This window comes from Bos taurus, chromosome 9 (genome assembly GCF_002263795.3).
Source record: "Bos taurus isolate L1 Dominette 01449 registration number 42190680 breed Hereford chromosome 9, ARS-UCD2.0, whole genome shotgun sequence".
Taxonomy (NCBI): domain Eukaryota; kingdom Metazoa; phylum Chordata; class Mammalia; order Artiodactyla; family Bovidae; genus Bos; species Bos taurus.
The window spans coordinates 9,261,790-9,279,806 of record NC_037336.1 but is presented as its reverse complement, the minus strand read 5'-3'; the positions used below and the strand labels follow the sequence as shown (position 1 = coordinate 9,279,806).

General features: G+C 42.1%; 1 protein-coding gene across 1 annotated transcript in view; it reads right to left on the bottom strand.

Moving 5' to 3' along the window:
* Nucleotides 1-18,017, bottom strand: part of COL19A1 (collagen type XIX alpha 1 chain) — a 431,873-nt gene that overhangs the window by 18,195 nt on the left and 395,661 nt on the right. The window contains exons 44-48 of the mRNA XM_015472743.3: nucleotides 14,667-14,702; nucleotides 14,487-14,531; nucleotides 11,508-11,678; nucleotides 9,692-9,758; nucleotides 603-731 (exon numbers count right to left, since the gene is read on the bottom strand). Of these exons, the coding sequence (XP_015328229.2) occupies nucleotides 603-731; nucleotides 9,692-9,758; nucleotides 11,508-11,678; nucleotides 14,487-14,531; nucleotides 14,667-14,702 (448 nt within the window). The remainder of the gene's footprint in view (nucleotides 1-602; nucleotides 732-9,691; nucleotides 9,759-11,507; nucleotides 11,679-14,486; nucleotides 14,532-14,666; nucleotides 14,703-18,017) is intronic.

Genomic DNA, 18,017 nt, shown 5'->3' with positions numbered 1-18,017 from the left:
GATGAGATGGTTGGATGGCATCACTGACTCGATGGACATGAGTTTGAGTAAGCTCTGGGAGTTGGTGATGGACAAGGAAGCCTGGTGTGCTGCAGTCCATGGGGTTGCAGAGTCAGACATGACTGAGCAACTGAATTGAACTGAACTGAAACTTAGATACTGTGCAAATTTTGAGTAGACACCTGAGTTAATAATGATAAATAAGCACATATTATTGCTGTTATTATCATTGGAAGATTATTAAATACATTTAGATTAGCAGATGATCAGCTTTAAATTTGAATGAATAATAGTTAAAAATCTATTTCTGGCATGTCAAATATTAACAAGATATCCTATACTAAATGTATAGTAAAATTTATATAATATATACCAAATATATTATATATAATCTATATACATATTTTATATGTATGAATACTTGTTTTTAATATGTATTCTGGAGAAGGAAATGGGGTTGCAAAGGAGTTGGATATGACTTAGTGAATAAACAACAAAAATTGTATATTAATATACATAACTTACGACTTAACAGTGATTAGCATGTTATAAATACAGAGAGTGAAATAGGTGGTAAACAGATATTGTCCTTGAAGACTTACCTTGGGGTCCAGGGTCTCCTGGAGGTCCAGGTAACCCATCCTTGCCTGGAGGCCCAGGCCTCCCATGAGCTTGAGCAGCCAGCATTGCTGCTGGGAGCTTGAGCTGGGATAGGAACACGGCCATCCTCTCTTCATTGATGAAAGGAAAAATAATACATCATGTTAGAGAAACACTTTTTATGTCAAAAGTTTTCAAATTTCTTTCTCGTGAAATTCAACAAAAACTAACTTGGTTTTCAATTCACGTACATCTAGTTTACCAACTGGTCTGATTGCTAAGAGATTTTTTGATTGTTCAAGTAAAACAATTGTACAAGGTTGCTTCAACATGAAGACAGATAAGTTGTGACAATGAAAGGCTCTGAAGACCTTCAGTGATTCACAGATGTCGCTAACCTAGTGGGCAACATCCTAGAGTCTGATTAACCTCTGTGATGACTTGTGGAGAGAACTCAGGTTCGTATTAAAAAAATGATTGTTATAATAAATTTAAGCCTCTTTCCAGCAATGCTATGAATGTGCCTGTGGTAATTTAAAATATCCTGATAAGGTCTTTGACACTCCCTTCCAAGTGGAATTAGATGGAGCCTAATCCTTCTATTATGGAGTGTAGACTGGACTTCCTTTTACTTTTAATGAATAGGAAAAATGCAAGTTGGGAGACTAATTCATAAAGGCTTGTGACTTCCTGGCTGCGTTCTCTCTTAGCTTCTCATTCTGAGGGAAGCCAGCTGCCATATCCTGAGGACACAAACAGACCTACATAGGGGTGAACTGAAGCCATCTGCCAACAGCTACGTGAGTGAGGCTGGACGTGGCTCTCCCAGCCCCAGCCAAGCCCTCAGGGGACGTCAGCTGGCACTCTGAACATAATTCATGACAGACTGAGTCAGAACCACACAACTAAGCAACTCTGGAAGTCCCCGACCCAGAAAAAATATGTGATGATAACCACTGTTGTTTTAAGCCACTGATGTTTTGAGAAACTTTCTTACGCAGCAATAGATAACTCACGTGGTAGGTGGCACTTTATAGCATTGAATAAAACTGCATTATTGGACTTCCCTGGTGGCACAGTGGATAAGAGCCCACCTGCCAATGTAGGGGACAGGGGTTCAGTCCCTGGTCTGAGAAGATTTCACAAGCTGTGGAGCAACTAAGCCTGTGCGCCACAACTGCTGAACCCGGGCTCTAGGCCTCTCGAGCCGCAGCTACTGGGCCCGCAAGCCACAGCGAACGAGCCCCTGTGTCACAGCTACTGAAACCCACGAACCTAGAGCCTGGCAATGAGAAGCCCAAGCACTGCAGGAAGAGTAGCCCCTGCTCTCCGCAACTAGGGAGAGCCCACGGGCAGCAACCAAGACCCAGAGCAGCCACAAATCAACAAATACAGCAGTGTGCACAGGTCAGAAAGCCGCATCACTGACAAAGAGGTTTATTTATTGAAAGGATGTCCATCATAGTGATTTCATAGCACTGTTTAATTTCTGCTGCTGCTGCTAAGTTGCTTCAGTCGTGTCTGACTCTGTGCCACCCCATAGACGGCAGCCCGCCAGGCTCCCCAATCCCTGGGATTCTCCAGGCAAGAACACTGGAGTGGGTTGCCATTTCCTTCCCCAGTGCATGAAAGTGAAAAGTGAAAGTGAAGTTGCTCATCGTGTCCGACCTCAGCGACCCCATGGACTGCAGCCTACCAGGCTCCTCCGCCCATGGGATTTTCCAGGCAAGAGTACTGGAGTGGGGTGCCATTGCCTTCTCTGGTTTAATTTCTAAGCTGGGCTAATTAATATTTTACTTTGTCAAAAACTAATGTATACTTTTAAAATAAAATGTCTTATGATACACCCTCATTCTTCTTCTTCTTTTTTTTTTTTTTTCTGATTTGATTTCCAGTTAGTTCCATTATCCAGCCTAAGTCTCAATAGGAAGGATATCTCATTTGGCCAAAGGAACAAATACAGCATTGGTGTTGAGAAGCACGTGCCCAGGGAATGTCAACTGCAGACAGTGAAAACAGCAAAAAGCCTCTGTACATTTCTGTGAGCCTCAAGAAGATGCTGAAAAGGAGAACACACGAGTTGCAGGAAGCTGACAAGTTATTCAGAACATTTAAACATCTTTTTCCAGTGTTGAGTGATGTGACCTTTATGCACTGAATACATCCTAAATCTTCTCAAGGACATAGCACTGTCACCTGCCTACGTTCATCTACCAGGCTGCCTGTCATCGGGGGCCTAAACAGAGAGGCAAGGGAGGGCAGTGAGGACTGTGCCCGAGTGCTGCCTCCAGAGAGCTTGGCTGGTGGGTCACGAGAGTATCCTCACAGGTGGAGTCAAACATCAAAACACTGCTGCTGCTGCTAAGTTGCTTCAGTCGTGTCCGACTCTGTTCGACCCCATAGACGGCAGCCCACCAGGCTCCCCCATCCCTAGGATTCTCCAAGCAAGAACACTGGAGTTGCCATTTCCTTTTCCAATGCATGAAAGTGAAAAGTGAAAGTGAAGTCGTGTCTGACTCTTAGCGACCCCAAGGATTGCAGCCCACCAGGCTCCTTTGTCCAAAGGATTTTCCAGGCAAGAGTACTGGAGTGGGGTGCCATTGCCTTCTCCTGATCAACTATATACTCCAATATAAAATAAAAAGCTAAATGTCAAGAAAAAAGTGGTTATACAATGTAGACTATTGGGATATTAATAACTCTTAACATTTAAACAATTTGAAAAATGAGGAACTTCAAAAAAGGTAAATTTGAAAATATAGAACAGTCTTATGGACTCTGTGGGAGAGGGAGAGGGTGGGAAGATTTGGGAGAATGGCAATGAAACATGTAAAATATCATGTAGGAAACGAGTTGCCAGTCCAGGTTCGATGCACTATGCTGGATGCTTGGGGCTGGTGCACTGGGACGGCCCAGAGGGATGGTATGGGGAGGGAGGAGGGAGGAGGGTTCGGGATGGGGAACACATGTATACCTGTGGCGGATTCATTTTGATATTTGGCAAAACTAATACAATTATGTAAAGTTTAAAAATAAAATAAAATTAGAAAAAAAAAAAAGAAAATATAAATAAGAATTTTCACTCTAAAATTCCTAAACAAGTCATATTATTAACTAAATTAAACATTCTCCATAAACAGGGCCTAACATTTTCTGTATTCAGTGCTCTTGTTGTGGGATCATGGAGACAGCTTGAGAGAGATGATCATTTCAGTAACAACTATTATCCATGTTTTTATAAGTCCCATGCACTATAATGATTATCTGCTGATAAGCTTTATTTTATGACTAGAAATCTGTCATATAATTATTCTCCGAATTATTTTTCTAATAATCAAGTCACAGTTATACTTATTATTAGAGAATTCTTGGTTATTAATATCACATAGACCATTGTTTAAATTTCACCTCAGAAGCATATTCAATATTTTACCACTATGTCATTGGGAAGATCCCCTGGAGAAGGGAACAGCTACCCACTCCAGTATTCTTGCGAGGAGAAATCCATGGACAGAGGAGCCTGCCAGGCTATAGTCCATAGCGTCTCAGAGTCAGACGTGACTGAACGACTAACTCACTTACAAAGCTCATATTTAACAAATCTAATATGTACACAACTAGATTTAAAACAGAAGACTGGAGGAGGGCATGTCCTTGCTATGGCAAAAAGAAACAGTATTCTCTTCATGTATTTTCTTTAAAAAGCAAATTCAAATGATTTCATTTGTGAAACTAACCACAGTTTTTTGAAGATACAGCTAATAAGTATTAAGAAATGAATCTTTCATGTGAAAAACTCCAGAAAAGTGTTTTACTGATTACATTAGTGTTAATTTTGCAAGTAAGGACAAAATGACTGTAACACATTAGAATCCATAGCTGCCAGCTGGGAAAAACTAGGGCCAAATGATAGAGACCTGTAAAGAGGTACCTCCAGACTTTTCTCTAGACTTTTCCAGACTTTTCTCCAGACTTTTCACTCAGTGTAGATTCATTTGAACTTGAAAGATACTTTTCACTTAAACAGATATGTCTGTTTTATAAATTTTTGATAAAGAGCAAGCTACTCTTGAGAGTAACCTATTTTTCAATGGGCTTTCAATAAAAACTTTTGTTTGAAAAATGTAGGTCCATACACGGTTTAGGAAATAAAGCAAAATTATTTTCAAATAGAATTATTAAAGAAAAAGCCCCAAGAAACGTGGAGTATTAGCTATACTTATCAAAAGAGTAATTACCCTACACTCCCATTCTGAAATCAAGAAGAAGCCAGAATGGAAACAGGACAGTGTCCACGGGACCAGAATCTCCAGTGAAGAGTTACCGACTGTGACGATGGGGACCAATGAGGACTGATAGCTCGTCTCCAAAAGTGACACTAAGTCCCTGACTTTCCAGTAACGCTTTTCATTACCTTTCTATCTGGGGCATGTTTGGTTGGTGTGCATACATCTGTTTGAGTAACAGTATATAAAACAAATGCAATTAATATATATATAGTTTTGCAAATCATCCCATTGAATATAGATAGAATATATTTACATTAATTGTAAACTGAGTACTTTATAAAAATATGAAATTCAATGTTTACAGCTTGAAACTTTGCTTATTAGTTATTGTTTTGCACTTAAAAGATAGATATATACTTCAGTACAATTTTTCTTAATTTGAGACATACCTTTTTGAATGCCTTCAGTGTCTAAACAAAATATTCCTATCACTACTTTTTCCTCTTTAACGTATGAATTGAATTTTCAAGTACTTTGTTTTTGGTGCTTTTAAATATTTTCAGCAATACAGTTTTTAAAAATTTTTTTTAATTAATTGATTTTAATTGGAGGCTAATTACTTTACAAGATTGTGGTGGCTTTTGCCATACATCGACATGAATCAGCCACGAGTGATATGTCCCCCCCCATCCTGAACACCCCTCCCAACTCCATCCCCACCCCATCCTGATGTATTTTTTTTTAATTTATAATTTTTTTTTATTGAAGGATAATTGCTTTACAGAATTTTGCTGTTTTCTGTCAAACCTCAACATGAATCAGCCATAGGTATACATATATTCCCTCCCTTTTGAACCTCCCTCCCCTCTCCCGCTCCATCCCACCCCGCTAGGTTGATATAGAGCCCCTGTTTGAGTTTCCTGAGCCATATAGCAAATTCCTGTTGGCTATCTATTTTACATATGATAATATAAGTTTCCATGTTGACTCTTTCCATACATCTCACTCTCTCCTCCCCTCTCCCCATGTCCATAAGTATATTCTCTATGTCTGCTTCTCCACTGTTGTGTTCTAACACATATATACGGAATCTAGAAAAATGGTACTGAATAATTTATTTACAGGGCAACAATATTTTTTAAAATAATTACTTCTAGCTGTAAATTATCTAGCTTTAAGATACACTCAGTAACAGTCATTTAACATAAGAGTAATTACTTCCTCTGAACCATACTCTAATGCTCTATAATTTTAAATAATACATTTCTGAGCCAGTAAATAAATTAAAAAGACCTGTAATCTTAATTGTTTTTCCTCTGTTTTCACGGATCTTTGGTCAATAAACTGTTTTTGGCTACACTTTCTAATGAGGCAGGAAACTAAAGAGTCTGGATAGGAGCTTGCATAATGCAGACACACAGAGCCCATCTGCCAAGGCAAACCCACAGCAGTCACAGCAGTCATTCTAACAGATGAGACTGGGGCGGGCCTTCCTTGGAGAAAGGACTCGTTAAAATCAAGCAGACATGAATATTAATGTGGTGATAAAGTACATCAGACAGAGGTGGAAGGGACATTCAGACATCATCTAACCCATGGTCTACTTTCTATTTCACAGATAGAATTTGTAAACATTTTCAAAGAGAGATTCATCTTTTTCTCCTAAAGCCCATTCAAATGTTTAATTGCCCATTTTCTTGATAGAACTTCAACTTATTTTCTTTTGTTACTCCATTATGGAAACAGAGACTAGTTACTGAGTGATTTCCCTTGGGAAATCAGTCATCAATTTGATAACATTGTTATGTCTTGGCCTTCAGGTTAAGTAACTTTTACTCATGGGCTTGGCAATCTGTTCCGTAAATCACTTTTTGGTTCTACTATTCTGGGGCTTTCCATATATCTCTTAAATGTGGAAACCAAAATTATATACAGTTATCTCCTAATGAACAAAAATATCAGAAGAGCAATTTCCTTTCATATCCTAAGAATGATGTTCCAGTTTCATATTAACTGTTACTTCAGCAGCGTCATTTGGTGGCTTCGTGTTCGCTCAGGGGCTCATCATGACTCGAGGGTTGCTACTGCTACATCTAACTCTGGCTCCATCTAATCCTTTGTTCCCTTTGTTGCTTTGAAATGTTATTATGAGTAAAGACGGTAGATTGAACACATGTGTCTGCTTTAACTCTTTCTTATATCCCTACAAAAACAATAGTAAATTATTTTTAAAGGCATAAAAGCATGAGAATAGGAGAAAAATATTATGAAAGGAGATGACGTTAAACTCTGGAAGCTCTCAGATGGTGGAGTGTGGATAACTTCGCAGACTCACAAAAACCAAATCTTTACACTGGAAGCTGAGGGACAGCCTGTGTCAAACCATAAAATCTTTAAAATATTCAGAATTGACTGCATGAGTTACATGTGGAAGTGAGAGTGAAGGAGGGGAACTGAAATGAGGGAGACTGGTTGGAAGCCTGTTTAGGAAATGGTCTTAAAATCCCTTTCTCTGCTTGTGCAGCTGGCTCACTGCCCCTTCCCAATTCCAGCCTGAAGGTTTATTATCTGAAGAGCATAAACAGACCATCTCTGCACGGAAGACCGCAGACTGTGTTGAGACCCAGGCTTCCAGACTGAGAACAAGGAGAAGAGATGGAAGCTGCAATGCTTGGAGCTGAGGCCCCAGCAGGAGCCTCCTACCCTGCTCCCCAGATGGTAGCAGCCAGGCAGGTAATGCAAGTGTTTCTTCTGGGGAATGTGATCAGAACGAGACTGCATGACACTGAAGTTGAGGGTCCTTCAATTAAAAAAAAAAAACACCAACTAGACTACCTTCAATAAAGCTCATGGTTGGCAATCCCATCATCCACTCCTAATAGTCCATCAGTTTTTTCTAGAACCCATGCTTTTGTATGAGCAGATGGCCAAGGATGACTGGCACTGAGGAAACCCTCTAAGTTGTAATCAGCAGCATGAATTCATGACCATTGAAAAAACTGTTTTTTTTTTTTTTCTATTTTGTCACTGAAGCGACCTAAGTCCCTGGGCTACTCTGCTCTCTCTCTAGTGCTCATGTGAAATACGATGATGTTTACTGAAGTGCTGACATTTTGTTCTGTCTTACTAATTTCTGCTTAAAATAATCAGGCTTCCTGGAGAGAGTAACTCCATGCTGGCAGTGAAAGCCTTAAGATGAACTTGGGGTATCTTGTAATCTTACTTGCTGGAAAAGTCAACAATGCATGTTTAGCTTAGCAAAGAAAGGATGCTGTGCAAAAGAAGCAGGAATCATGAACTGATGAGGATTTATTTTCTAAAGACAATTCCCACCTTATTAAGCTCATAGTTGAGGGGAATGATCTTGATTTTTGCAAATCATTTGACAAAATTATGTAATATCTTTGTAAATAAAGAAATATGGATTAGATTTTAAGACAACTATTTGGATTCAGAGCTTGCTAAAATAGATTAAATTGATGCTTTATGAATGGACAGGAGGAACTCAATGGTGTTCAGACCTAATCCTTTTAACTCAACATTTCTAACAAAAATTGTGACATGCCTATGAAATTTAGAGATGACACAAAGTTATGAGAGTCAGGCAAATGCCCTACAACAAGACAAGATTCCAAAAGATATTTTCAGGTTGGAACAACGTATACACGAGAATCACTTGAAGTTGAGTAAAAATAGGCAAAAATCACACACATTTAAAAAATGAACACAAAGCATGAGAAACATTCAATTTTTTTAAAGTTTCTATAAGGTGGATGGAGGCTTGTTAGCTCACTTAAAAGTCAAAATGAACCAACAGTGTGATACAGATACTTTTTTTTTTTTAAGGAACACTATCTTAGGCTGCATTATTGAAGTGTCTAAACCAGGGGTCAGAAAGCTTTCTTGGAGAAGGGTCACAAAGTAAATATTTGAGGCTTGGCAGGCTACACAGTCCTTGTCATATACTTAACCCTGCTGTCCAGCATGAAAGCGAGCAGAGAAAATACATAAAGAAAGGAGTGTGACTGCACTCCTATGACACTATTTATGGACACAGATTTGAATTTCTGATCATTTCGCATGTCATGAAATATTATTTTGATTTAAAAAAACATTTAGAAATGTATCCTCCTTCCACGGGCTTCCCAGGTGGCACTAATGGTAAAGAACCCGCCTGCCAACGCAGGAGACAAAAGAGACAAAGGTTTGATCCCTGGGTTGGGAAGATCGCTGCAGGAGATAATGGCAACCCACTCCTGGGAAATCCCATGGAGAGAGGAGCCTGGCAGGCTACAGTCTATAGGGTCGCAAAGACTCGGACATGACTGAAGCGACTTAGCATGAAAGCAAACACATCCTTCCACCTGCCAAAAAGGTAAAAGCGCTTCTTAGCTTGTGGCTGTAACAGCAGCGAGAGGCAGGTAAACAGGGCTGGTGGCTATGGTTCACTGAGCCTGGTCTAGATCCATAGACACTGTCCTCTGCCTGGTCACAATACTCCTGGGGAATGAGGGCCGTTCCTCCAGGGTGATGGCATGGGGGAACTGGACATGTTTGCTCCATGGAGGAGAAGATTAAGGAGGGGTGCTGTGGGTGCTCACTCAGGGGGCTGTCGTGTGAAGAGAAGGTTCTGTCCTTGTGGTGGCTACAGACCAGGAATAAGGAGAGAACCTACAGGGAGGCAAACTTAGCCCCATGTGAGTAAGAAGCTCCTATCTGAGCTGCCCCATCCTAGGACAGGCCACCTCTTAAGGCGGATGGTGCACAGCATCTTTGGACAAACGTTGCTGGAGAGACTGTCAACAGCAGAGGGGGAGGAGGAAGCGGGGACAATGCAGAAATGGGTACTCCGCAAATCTCACCTTCAAAAATCCTCAGAACTTCTTGATTAATATACTTCTTTATTTCTTCAAATGAAACCACATCAGCCTAAAGAAGAGGAAGAAAAAGTCTGTTAATACAGAACCTAGCACAAATGAATAAAGAACAGAAGTAGTAGGTTGGCATGCATGCTGGAAACATCTATAGAGATCCATTGATCTAGCAAAATAGTTTTGTCCTTTGTAATAATCCCTGGATACTGCTAAAGTCAATATCTAACCAATTCTATTATGTGTCTTCAAAGGATGAGCACTCTAACTGGGCTGATTCTTTAACATGTTTCATTCATGAGCTAAAGCTTACTAAGTTTTACCCACTTCATGGTCAAGTTTATTTTGCAATTTACACACTGCAGGCAAACCTGTATTAAGCAATTTTCTTTTCTTTTTAACATTTTTACTTATTTATTTTTGGCCACACTGGGTCTTTACGGCTTTGCGTGGCCTTTCTCTATTTGTGTCAGCTGGGGACTGCTCTCGAGTTGTGGTGCTCGGGCTTCTCACTGGTAGCTTCTTTTGGTGCAGAGCACGAGCCCTAGGGTAGACAGGCTTCGGCAGCTGTGGCACACGGTCACAAGTTGTGGGGCATGGGTTCTGTTGCTTCGTGGCATGTGGGATCTTCCCGGATCAGGGATTAAACCAGTGTTTCCTGCTTTGGCAGGTGGACCCTTAACTGATGGATATCTGGAAGTCTGAAATTTTCTTGATAGAAAATGCTGTGGAGTCTGGTAAAGGGAAGTAGGTAGATGATGCCACTTGATTTTTAACCCCTTTACAAATAAATCTACATGACTGACCAAGAACCTAACATTTATAATAGCATTTAACATTTATAATAGTAATGTTTTATTTCAGTACCTTGATAGTTTTAAAAGGGAGCTATCATTTTGCACAGTGGTTAAGGGTTCAAAGTATGTTGTTCCTCTTCTTTGTATTTGGTGGTTACTATCCAGGGATACATGTGTGGCTTTAAAGACAATATGATGGGTTCACACAGAGTGATAGCTTCTGTGGAACAGAACAGTTCTAATTTCAGAATATTTTATTTTCACTGTTGGAATGAATGCATCTAATACCACATATTGGCACAGCACTGAGAGTTCATTGCACAGGCTTGATTCAAGCAGAGCGTAGCAAGAGTGGGTGAACCAGAGTATGGTGGGAATGCCCAGTTCAGCCCAAACTCTGGACTTAGCTGTTTATCAGGGGACAGCATGTCCTTCATTCTCTGGCCTCACACTAGGACCGCCCCCCTTTCTTCCTGACAAGGACATATTCTGATTCAGTCCCTCTGCAGGATGGCTGCCCACCACCTCCTGAGGATGCTTATAAAGACACGGGCCTCCTTAGCCAGATACTCTCTTAGGCCAATGGGTTTCCACTTCAAAGCACCACTCAGGGCAGATTCTGACAGTCAACAAAATGGAGTTTTAACATAAATAGATGTGTGTTTTCTGTGTAGTGTAAGGGGACATCATCGATTGTATTTGAGGGCAAGGCCCTGGAGTCCATCAGAGCTGGGTCTGTCTGACCTCTAGATCACTGTGACCCTGGACAGGTCAAAGTTCGGCTTCTGCATTTGTGAACGTGGAAGGAGAGGTCACCTGTCCTCTCAGGTTAGTTGTGAGGATCTAAGGAGGGAATGTTCAGTGAGTACTCAGCATGGGACCTGGCACATCACTTGAAATAAATAACATGATTGCTGCGCTTGTAGAGGCCAGCTTAGGTTCACTTTATCTGGAAAGGTTTATGACTTGCAGTCCCAGCCAGGAGCTCCAGGAGCTCTCTGCCCACTTACCGGGGAGCCAGGGAGGCCGGGGAGGCCTGGAGGGCCCTGGTGCCCAGGGGATCCTGGGGAGCCCTTGTTTCCTGGGGGCCCCACAGGGCCAATGGCTCCCTTGATCCCTTGAAGGCCTGGTTTTCCTTGTTCACCTTGTGGGCCTCGGTCTCCTGGGATTCCCTGATCACCCTGTTAAGGGAAAAAATGAATTAGAATGATCTCTTCTAGAACCATGTTAGCAAAGGCTCTGGATTCATACTGGCATGTGTTAGCTGTGGAGCCTTCGGTAAGTGGATTAAACTCCTTGCACCCTGCTTGCTTCCTCTCCCTAAAGGGGGGCTATTAGCAGTGTCCACTGAATAGATGATGCTGAGAAGTGAGTTAACTCCCTGGAGTGCCTAGAGCGGCACTGGCACTCAGAAAGCACTAGTTCAAAGTCAGTGATGAGCTTACTCGCACCCGGTCGTCAGTCCAGAGTGATGACATTTCTGAAAGTCCAGAGTGGCGCTGCCACTTCAGGCCTGGGTCTCCTTTGCGATAACAGAGGAAGATGGCTAAGAAGATTTCATCACTGAAAGCGTCCATTTGGAAAAGCTTCAGGATGCTCAAAATCTCTCCTAAATCGGGTACTTTATTCTTTTTATGCTTTCTCCTGTATGTTTGGTCTTTGTTAGTTTCTGTGGGTTGGTTTCTGCACTCATGTTTTACCCGTGTGTGTGTGTGTGTGATTGTGTGTGTGTGTGTGTACATGTGCGAGTGCATTCTATGTCCTAAAAGGACATGACTGAGGAAGATGAGAAAAAACAGCCTTTGGGAATGTTCAAAGCAGGTGACTGGGGTGGAAGGTCATTACTGAGATCATTTATTCAATAATGTAGATGAACTATAAAAAAATTCATTGAATGAGATGCCATAACAAATTAGATGTGCTTGAATCTGAGAAGCTTCTTTAATGCTGACTTTTTCTTGCAAGGCGTTTACTACCATATAAGTTTGTGTATGAGAGTATGAAAGAGGGAGAGGGAGAGAGAGAGAGAGATGGAATATAAATGAATGACTATGTATGTATGTTGGCAGATATTTCAGTTTCCATATTTCAAATATTGGTTCCACAGCTCCAGGAGGTGATGATCACACTGAATATGAGAGATCGGTGCATTGACCTGCCCCGTATTTGACTGTGTTATTCTTCTATTTGTGATTCTTCTGCAAAAGTCCAAACTCTATTTTTCCTGATTTAAAAAAATAATGAAGTGAATGAATAGTTACTGAGATCTATCTGATCCTAAATGAAGAGATATAGAAAGAAGCCATGTACAAAGAAGAAAATCATTTGGACCTAATTTAAATTCTACTGCCTTAGTTATAAAAATATGTCTCCTACATGTATGTCAACCTGGGTCACATTTGGAAAAATATCTGAGATGATTAAGACAAAAAAAAAAAAAAGAAACAGAAGAACTACTAGCACACCTTGAGTATGTGCAAAATAAACACAATTAAAATTATTTATACTTTAGGTACATTATAGTAAGTTTATTATGAAAACTAGAAAGAACCTAAATATCCCAGGAAAAGGGGCCAGGTATTGTCTAAATACCTTGGAAAAGGTATATCCAAATACTGGAATAACATAGAGCCACTAAAAGGTCCATGTGGATCTAGGTTTACTGACATGGAAAGATGGTCATCATATGTTAGGTGAAAAAAGTCATTTACCAAACAGTATGAACCCATTTTTTTTTTAAAGTATATGCTCACCTGCATCGATGCATTAAGCAAATGTGTATACTACCTTATGTATAACAGTGAGATGGAAATAGGTCCAAAATATCAACAGTGCTTATCTCTGTATAGTGACATAAGGTAGACTTTCTTCTTTTTTCTTTATGGTTTCTCTATTTTAGTATTTCCTTCAGTTATCATGGATTATTTGTGTGGTGCTGGTGGTGGTTCAACAATCAAGTCATGTCTGACTCTTTGCGACCCCATGGAACCCTTGTGACCCCATGTGACCTGCCAGGCTCCTCTGTCCATGGGATTTCCCAGGCAAGAATACTGGAGTGAGTTGCCATTTCCTTCTGCAAGGGGTCTTCCCAACCCAGGGATCAAACCCAGGTCTCCTACATTGCAGGCAGATTATTTACCACTGAGTCACCAGGGAAGCCAGATTATTTGTGTAATGATAAGTAAAACAGACACCAGTACGTAAGAACGTGCCCCACCCCCAACACACATGCACACAAGCCCTCACTAGAACCCCTAAATAACAATGCTCAAGGAACCTGTGGCTGAGTAATAAATCCAATTCTAGTAGAAAACATTAAGGTTTCTTAGAGAAAATAATGGGAAGTTGCAATACTGATATCAACAACCAAAACAACGACACTAAACGCACACACCAGAACTGGCATTACTAGTAGCTCTATATGTCTTTCTCTACCTCCGACCCCAGCCCCTTGCTCAACCAAGTATTACTCCCCCAGACTGGGGGAGGGGGTGGTCTCAACGACACCTCTGTTCCCTGGGAGGCATGTGAAAATGCACGGTGAGGCTGATGGTACAGCGTCTAGTGGGTGGAGGCCAGGCATGCTGCTAAACATCTTAACAAAGCGCGGGACGGGCACCTACGACAAAGAATTATTGCTCCCAAACATCAACAATGCTGAGGTGGAGAAACCCTACTCTAGGCGAAAAGCACATGGGTGATGGTTACAGTGGGTCATGTGTCTGACACAGGAGGCTCATAGGAGCTTTCCAAACTGGGATCACAAACCAGACATAGTTGGGAATAAAGGCCAAGCAGGTAGGTGTATCTGCCGTATTGCCTACTGCTGGCTCCTTGAATGGCCCTGTTTTATGCCTGGCAGAGATCTTGGTTCCTGTACACCCTAAGGCTTTTCATATCAAGAGATTTCTAGTGGGTCTAAAAATATAATTTGAATGATGGGGCAATTGTGGAGACAGACTTAACAGTCATAGTAGGAGCGTACATACCCGTTCTCCTTTGGGGCCTCTCTCTCCAGGCTTACCCATGATGCCCTGAAAAACAAATGTCAGCACTAAAAATCACTGCATGCCAAGATTCCTCATCAATCTACTCCACCAGGAATTCTGGCAGGTGATCTGGATGTAGTTTTGTATTAGAACATTTATTTCCAATGACATGTTCCATACCTGAACACCTGGTAATCCATCTTTCCCATTTATTCCCTGTAAAGACAAATAATGGTCAGTATTTCTGATTCTGCATTAACAGGAATAATTAAATGCAACAAAAGGGTAAAGTTTCAAGGACTGTATCATATCTCCACTGAGATTTTGGTGAGGCAGTGTGGTGAAATAGAAAACAAAATCAACAGAATTAGCCTCAAGTTTAAATTCTGACTCTATAACTTACAAGTTCCATTTACTTCAGGCAATTTACTTAACCGTAATAGCATCAGCTTATCCACTCACAAAGCAGGGATAAATAATGGCCTTACAACTAGGGATTTAGGGAAATAACAGAAAAGGCCTAGCTCACTATAAACAGTCACCAGGGTTGTTCTCCTCACTTATTCCATTAGGTCCATTCTGAGAAATAAGAAGGCTTCCCATGGTGCTGGGTGGCCAGTATACGATATTCATTGTTCACTTTCAACAATTTTCCTACCAAAGACAGTCATTCTCAGTAAATGGCCTCTGTTGCTGCTTGAGAAATTTCATAACATGGCTAGAGCCTGATCCTGCTATGAAATAAACTGTCAGCCAGAGACAACTGCTATTTTTCAGTTGGAAAATAGGAAAGGACAGTGAGAAACATGTAATTGTGCTTTCTGAGAGTATTAAATACTGGTTTCTTCTTATTAAACTGGAAGCTTCTCAAACTCTACAAGGCAGTTTCATAGTTGATAATAAAGCTTCGTCCTGCTTGAAGATTCGTGAGCCCAGGAGAAGCCCCAGCTGGTAGGTATAAGGAGGGAAAGCACTCAGGGTCACATCAGATGCTGAGAGCCCCACAGCAGGTTTGTCTCTGAGATTTGATTTGAAGAGGGAGACCAAGGTGAGGAAGTGATTTCTAGGCAGCAGGCAGGCACATGGACTCCCTCCTCTGCAAAGCCTGGGAGACTTTCGCTGGGCTGGGACAGAGTCTACAAGGATGGCTCTTCCGACAAGAGGTGTTTTCACTGCTGTAATCACACTGGGTTGGGAACCCAGCCCAGTCCCCCAACCTCCCTGAACATCCTGGGAATTACCTAGAGCACTTTAAGAGCACTTTAACTAGGACCATGTTGCCAGAAGCATCAAGTTCTAAGGAATTATGCCATCCAGAAACACAAGCAAAAGATAAAGCTGGTTAAGGAGAGGATGTGAAAAAAACAACCATGTCATTTGAATAAGAGAAGATAAACCTGCTGTAAAAGTGTAATTCATGTTTTGGTAACAATACAAGAAAATGAACAAACTTATAGATAATTTTTTGTCTTTTATAATTCATTAGTGACTGTCATATGTGTTCTCTTTTCTCTGCTACTGCTGCTTCGTTGCTTCAGTCGTGGCCAACTGTGTGTGACCCTATGGACTGTAGCCCGCCAGGCTCCTCTGTCCATGGGATTCTCCAGGCAAGAACACTGGAGTGGGTTGTCATGCCCTCCTTCAGGGGATCTTCCCAACCCAGGGATCAAACCCGGGTCTTCTGCATTGCAGGCAGGTTCTTTACCACTGAGCCATCAGGGAAGCCCATCTCTTTTCTCTGTGAAGATGTTATTAACTTGTTCTTTATCACCAGTGGGGGGCGGGGAAGGTCCCAGTTTCAGAAATTTTTACAAAAACCTCAATGGATTTACCTTTCTCCCTTTCATTTCACTTATCCGAAAGACCCCTACTCTTCTTTCTAACTCAGGTGTCCATCTCCCACATGCCTGCCTCTGAGCACTGGCCTGAGGCTGAAGAGGAAGGGGGCCCTTGCTCAGGTGTTCTGACCTGTACCTGTGGCAGCAGCCCCCAAGCAACCCCTCGGTATTTCTCAACTTGGCTCCTCCTTCTCAAAAGTGCCTGCACATATTTTCCTGTCTCATGAGACCTCCAGCGTTACCAGCATTGCCAGCCCGTTCCTCATGGTCAGTGATGACTTGCATCCTTCATGGAGAAAACAGCAGTAAGGGACCCACTCACTGTTCTGCCTCCAGCCCCACCTACCTGTGCTCATGAGAACTCTGACTTCTGCTCCTCGCTCCTCTTAAGAAGGAGGTTCTGCCCTGTTCCTTGTGAAGACCAGTTTCTACTTGTGAGTCTTCTCTCCTGACTCAGAGCCCACTCTCTTGTATCTTCCAATGTCCCCTTTCAACAGAGTCATTCTTTTTTTTATATTTGTGGCTTAGCTGGTAAAGAAGCTGCCTGCAATGCAGGAGACCTGGGTCGATTTCTGGGTTGGGAAGATCCCCTGGAGAAGGGAAAGGCTACCCACTCCAGTATTCTTGGGTTTCCCTGGTGGCTTAGCTGGTAAAGAGTCCACCTGCAAGGCAAGAGACTTGGGTTTGATCTCTGGGTTGGGAAGATCCCCTGGAGAAGGGAAAGGCTACCCACTCCAGTATTCTGGCCTGGAGAAGTCCATGGACTGTATAGTCCACGGGGTTGCAAAGGGTCAGACACGACTGGGAGACTTTCACTTTTCATTCTTTTATGAATGGATCTCTGCTGCTGTGTGTGGATGTTCACTGGTAGCAGTGCACAGGCTTCTCATTGCAGTGGCTTCTACTGCTGCGGAGCACGGGACCGAGGCATGCGGGTGAGGTAGTTGTGGCTCACAGCGTGGGCTCAGTAGATGTGGTGCGTGGGCTTAGTTGCTCTGTGGCATGTGGAATCTTCCCAGATCAAGGATGGAAGCCATGTCTCCTGCATTGGCAGGCAGATTCTTCACCACTAGACCACCAGGAAAGTTCTCAAGCAGGTCATTCTTATCACGATACCACCATGCTGTACTCTCTCTCCCAGTGACGCCTACATTTCCAAACCCAGGGGAGAATTTTAAGCTCCCTCGATACTCTTCCATATGGTTTCCTCTCCATTCTCTTAAACACTTGGCTCCCTCGACATACAGGAACTCTCCTTTGCCTGGCCTTCTTCTCTTCTCACTGGCTGCCCCTTCTTGGTCCTTCGGCCAGAGCCTCTCCTAATGGCTCTGTTCTCTTCCCAGTTCACAGTGACCTCATTTCATCCAGGCTCAGGCTGAAAGACCCAAATCAGTCTCTGCAGTCCTGGCCTCTCCATTGATTCCAGAAGAATATATCCATCGCTTACTTGACATTTCCACTTGGCAGTCTACTAGTGCTTCAAGATGAACATTTTAGAGCAGAGAACTCCTGGTTTTTCCTTCCAAATTCATCCATCTCCCATATTTCCTGTCTCACCAAATGTACCACACTGACCAGGTTGCTCAGACTGCAAACCACAGCTTTGCTGTGTCTCTTTCTCACACACTGCATCTGGTCCATCAGCAAGTAGTGATGGCTCTGCCTTCAAGACACATCATGGCAATGCTTCTTC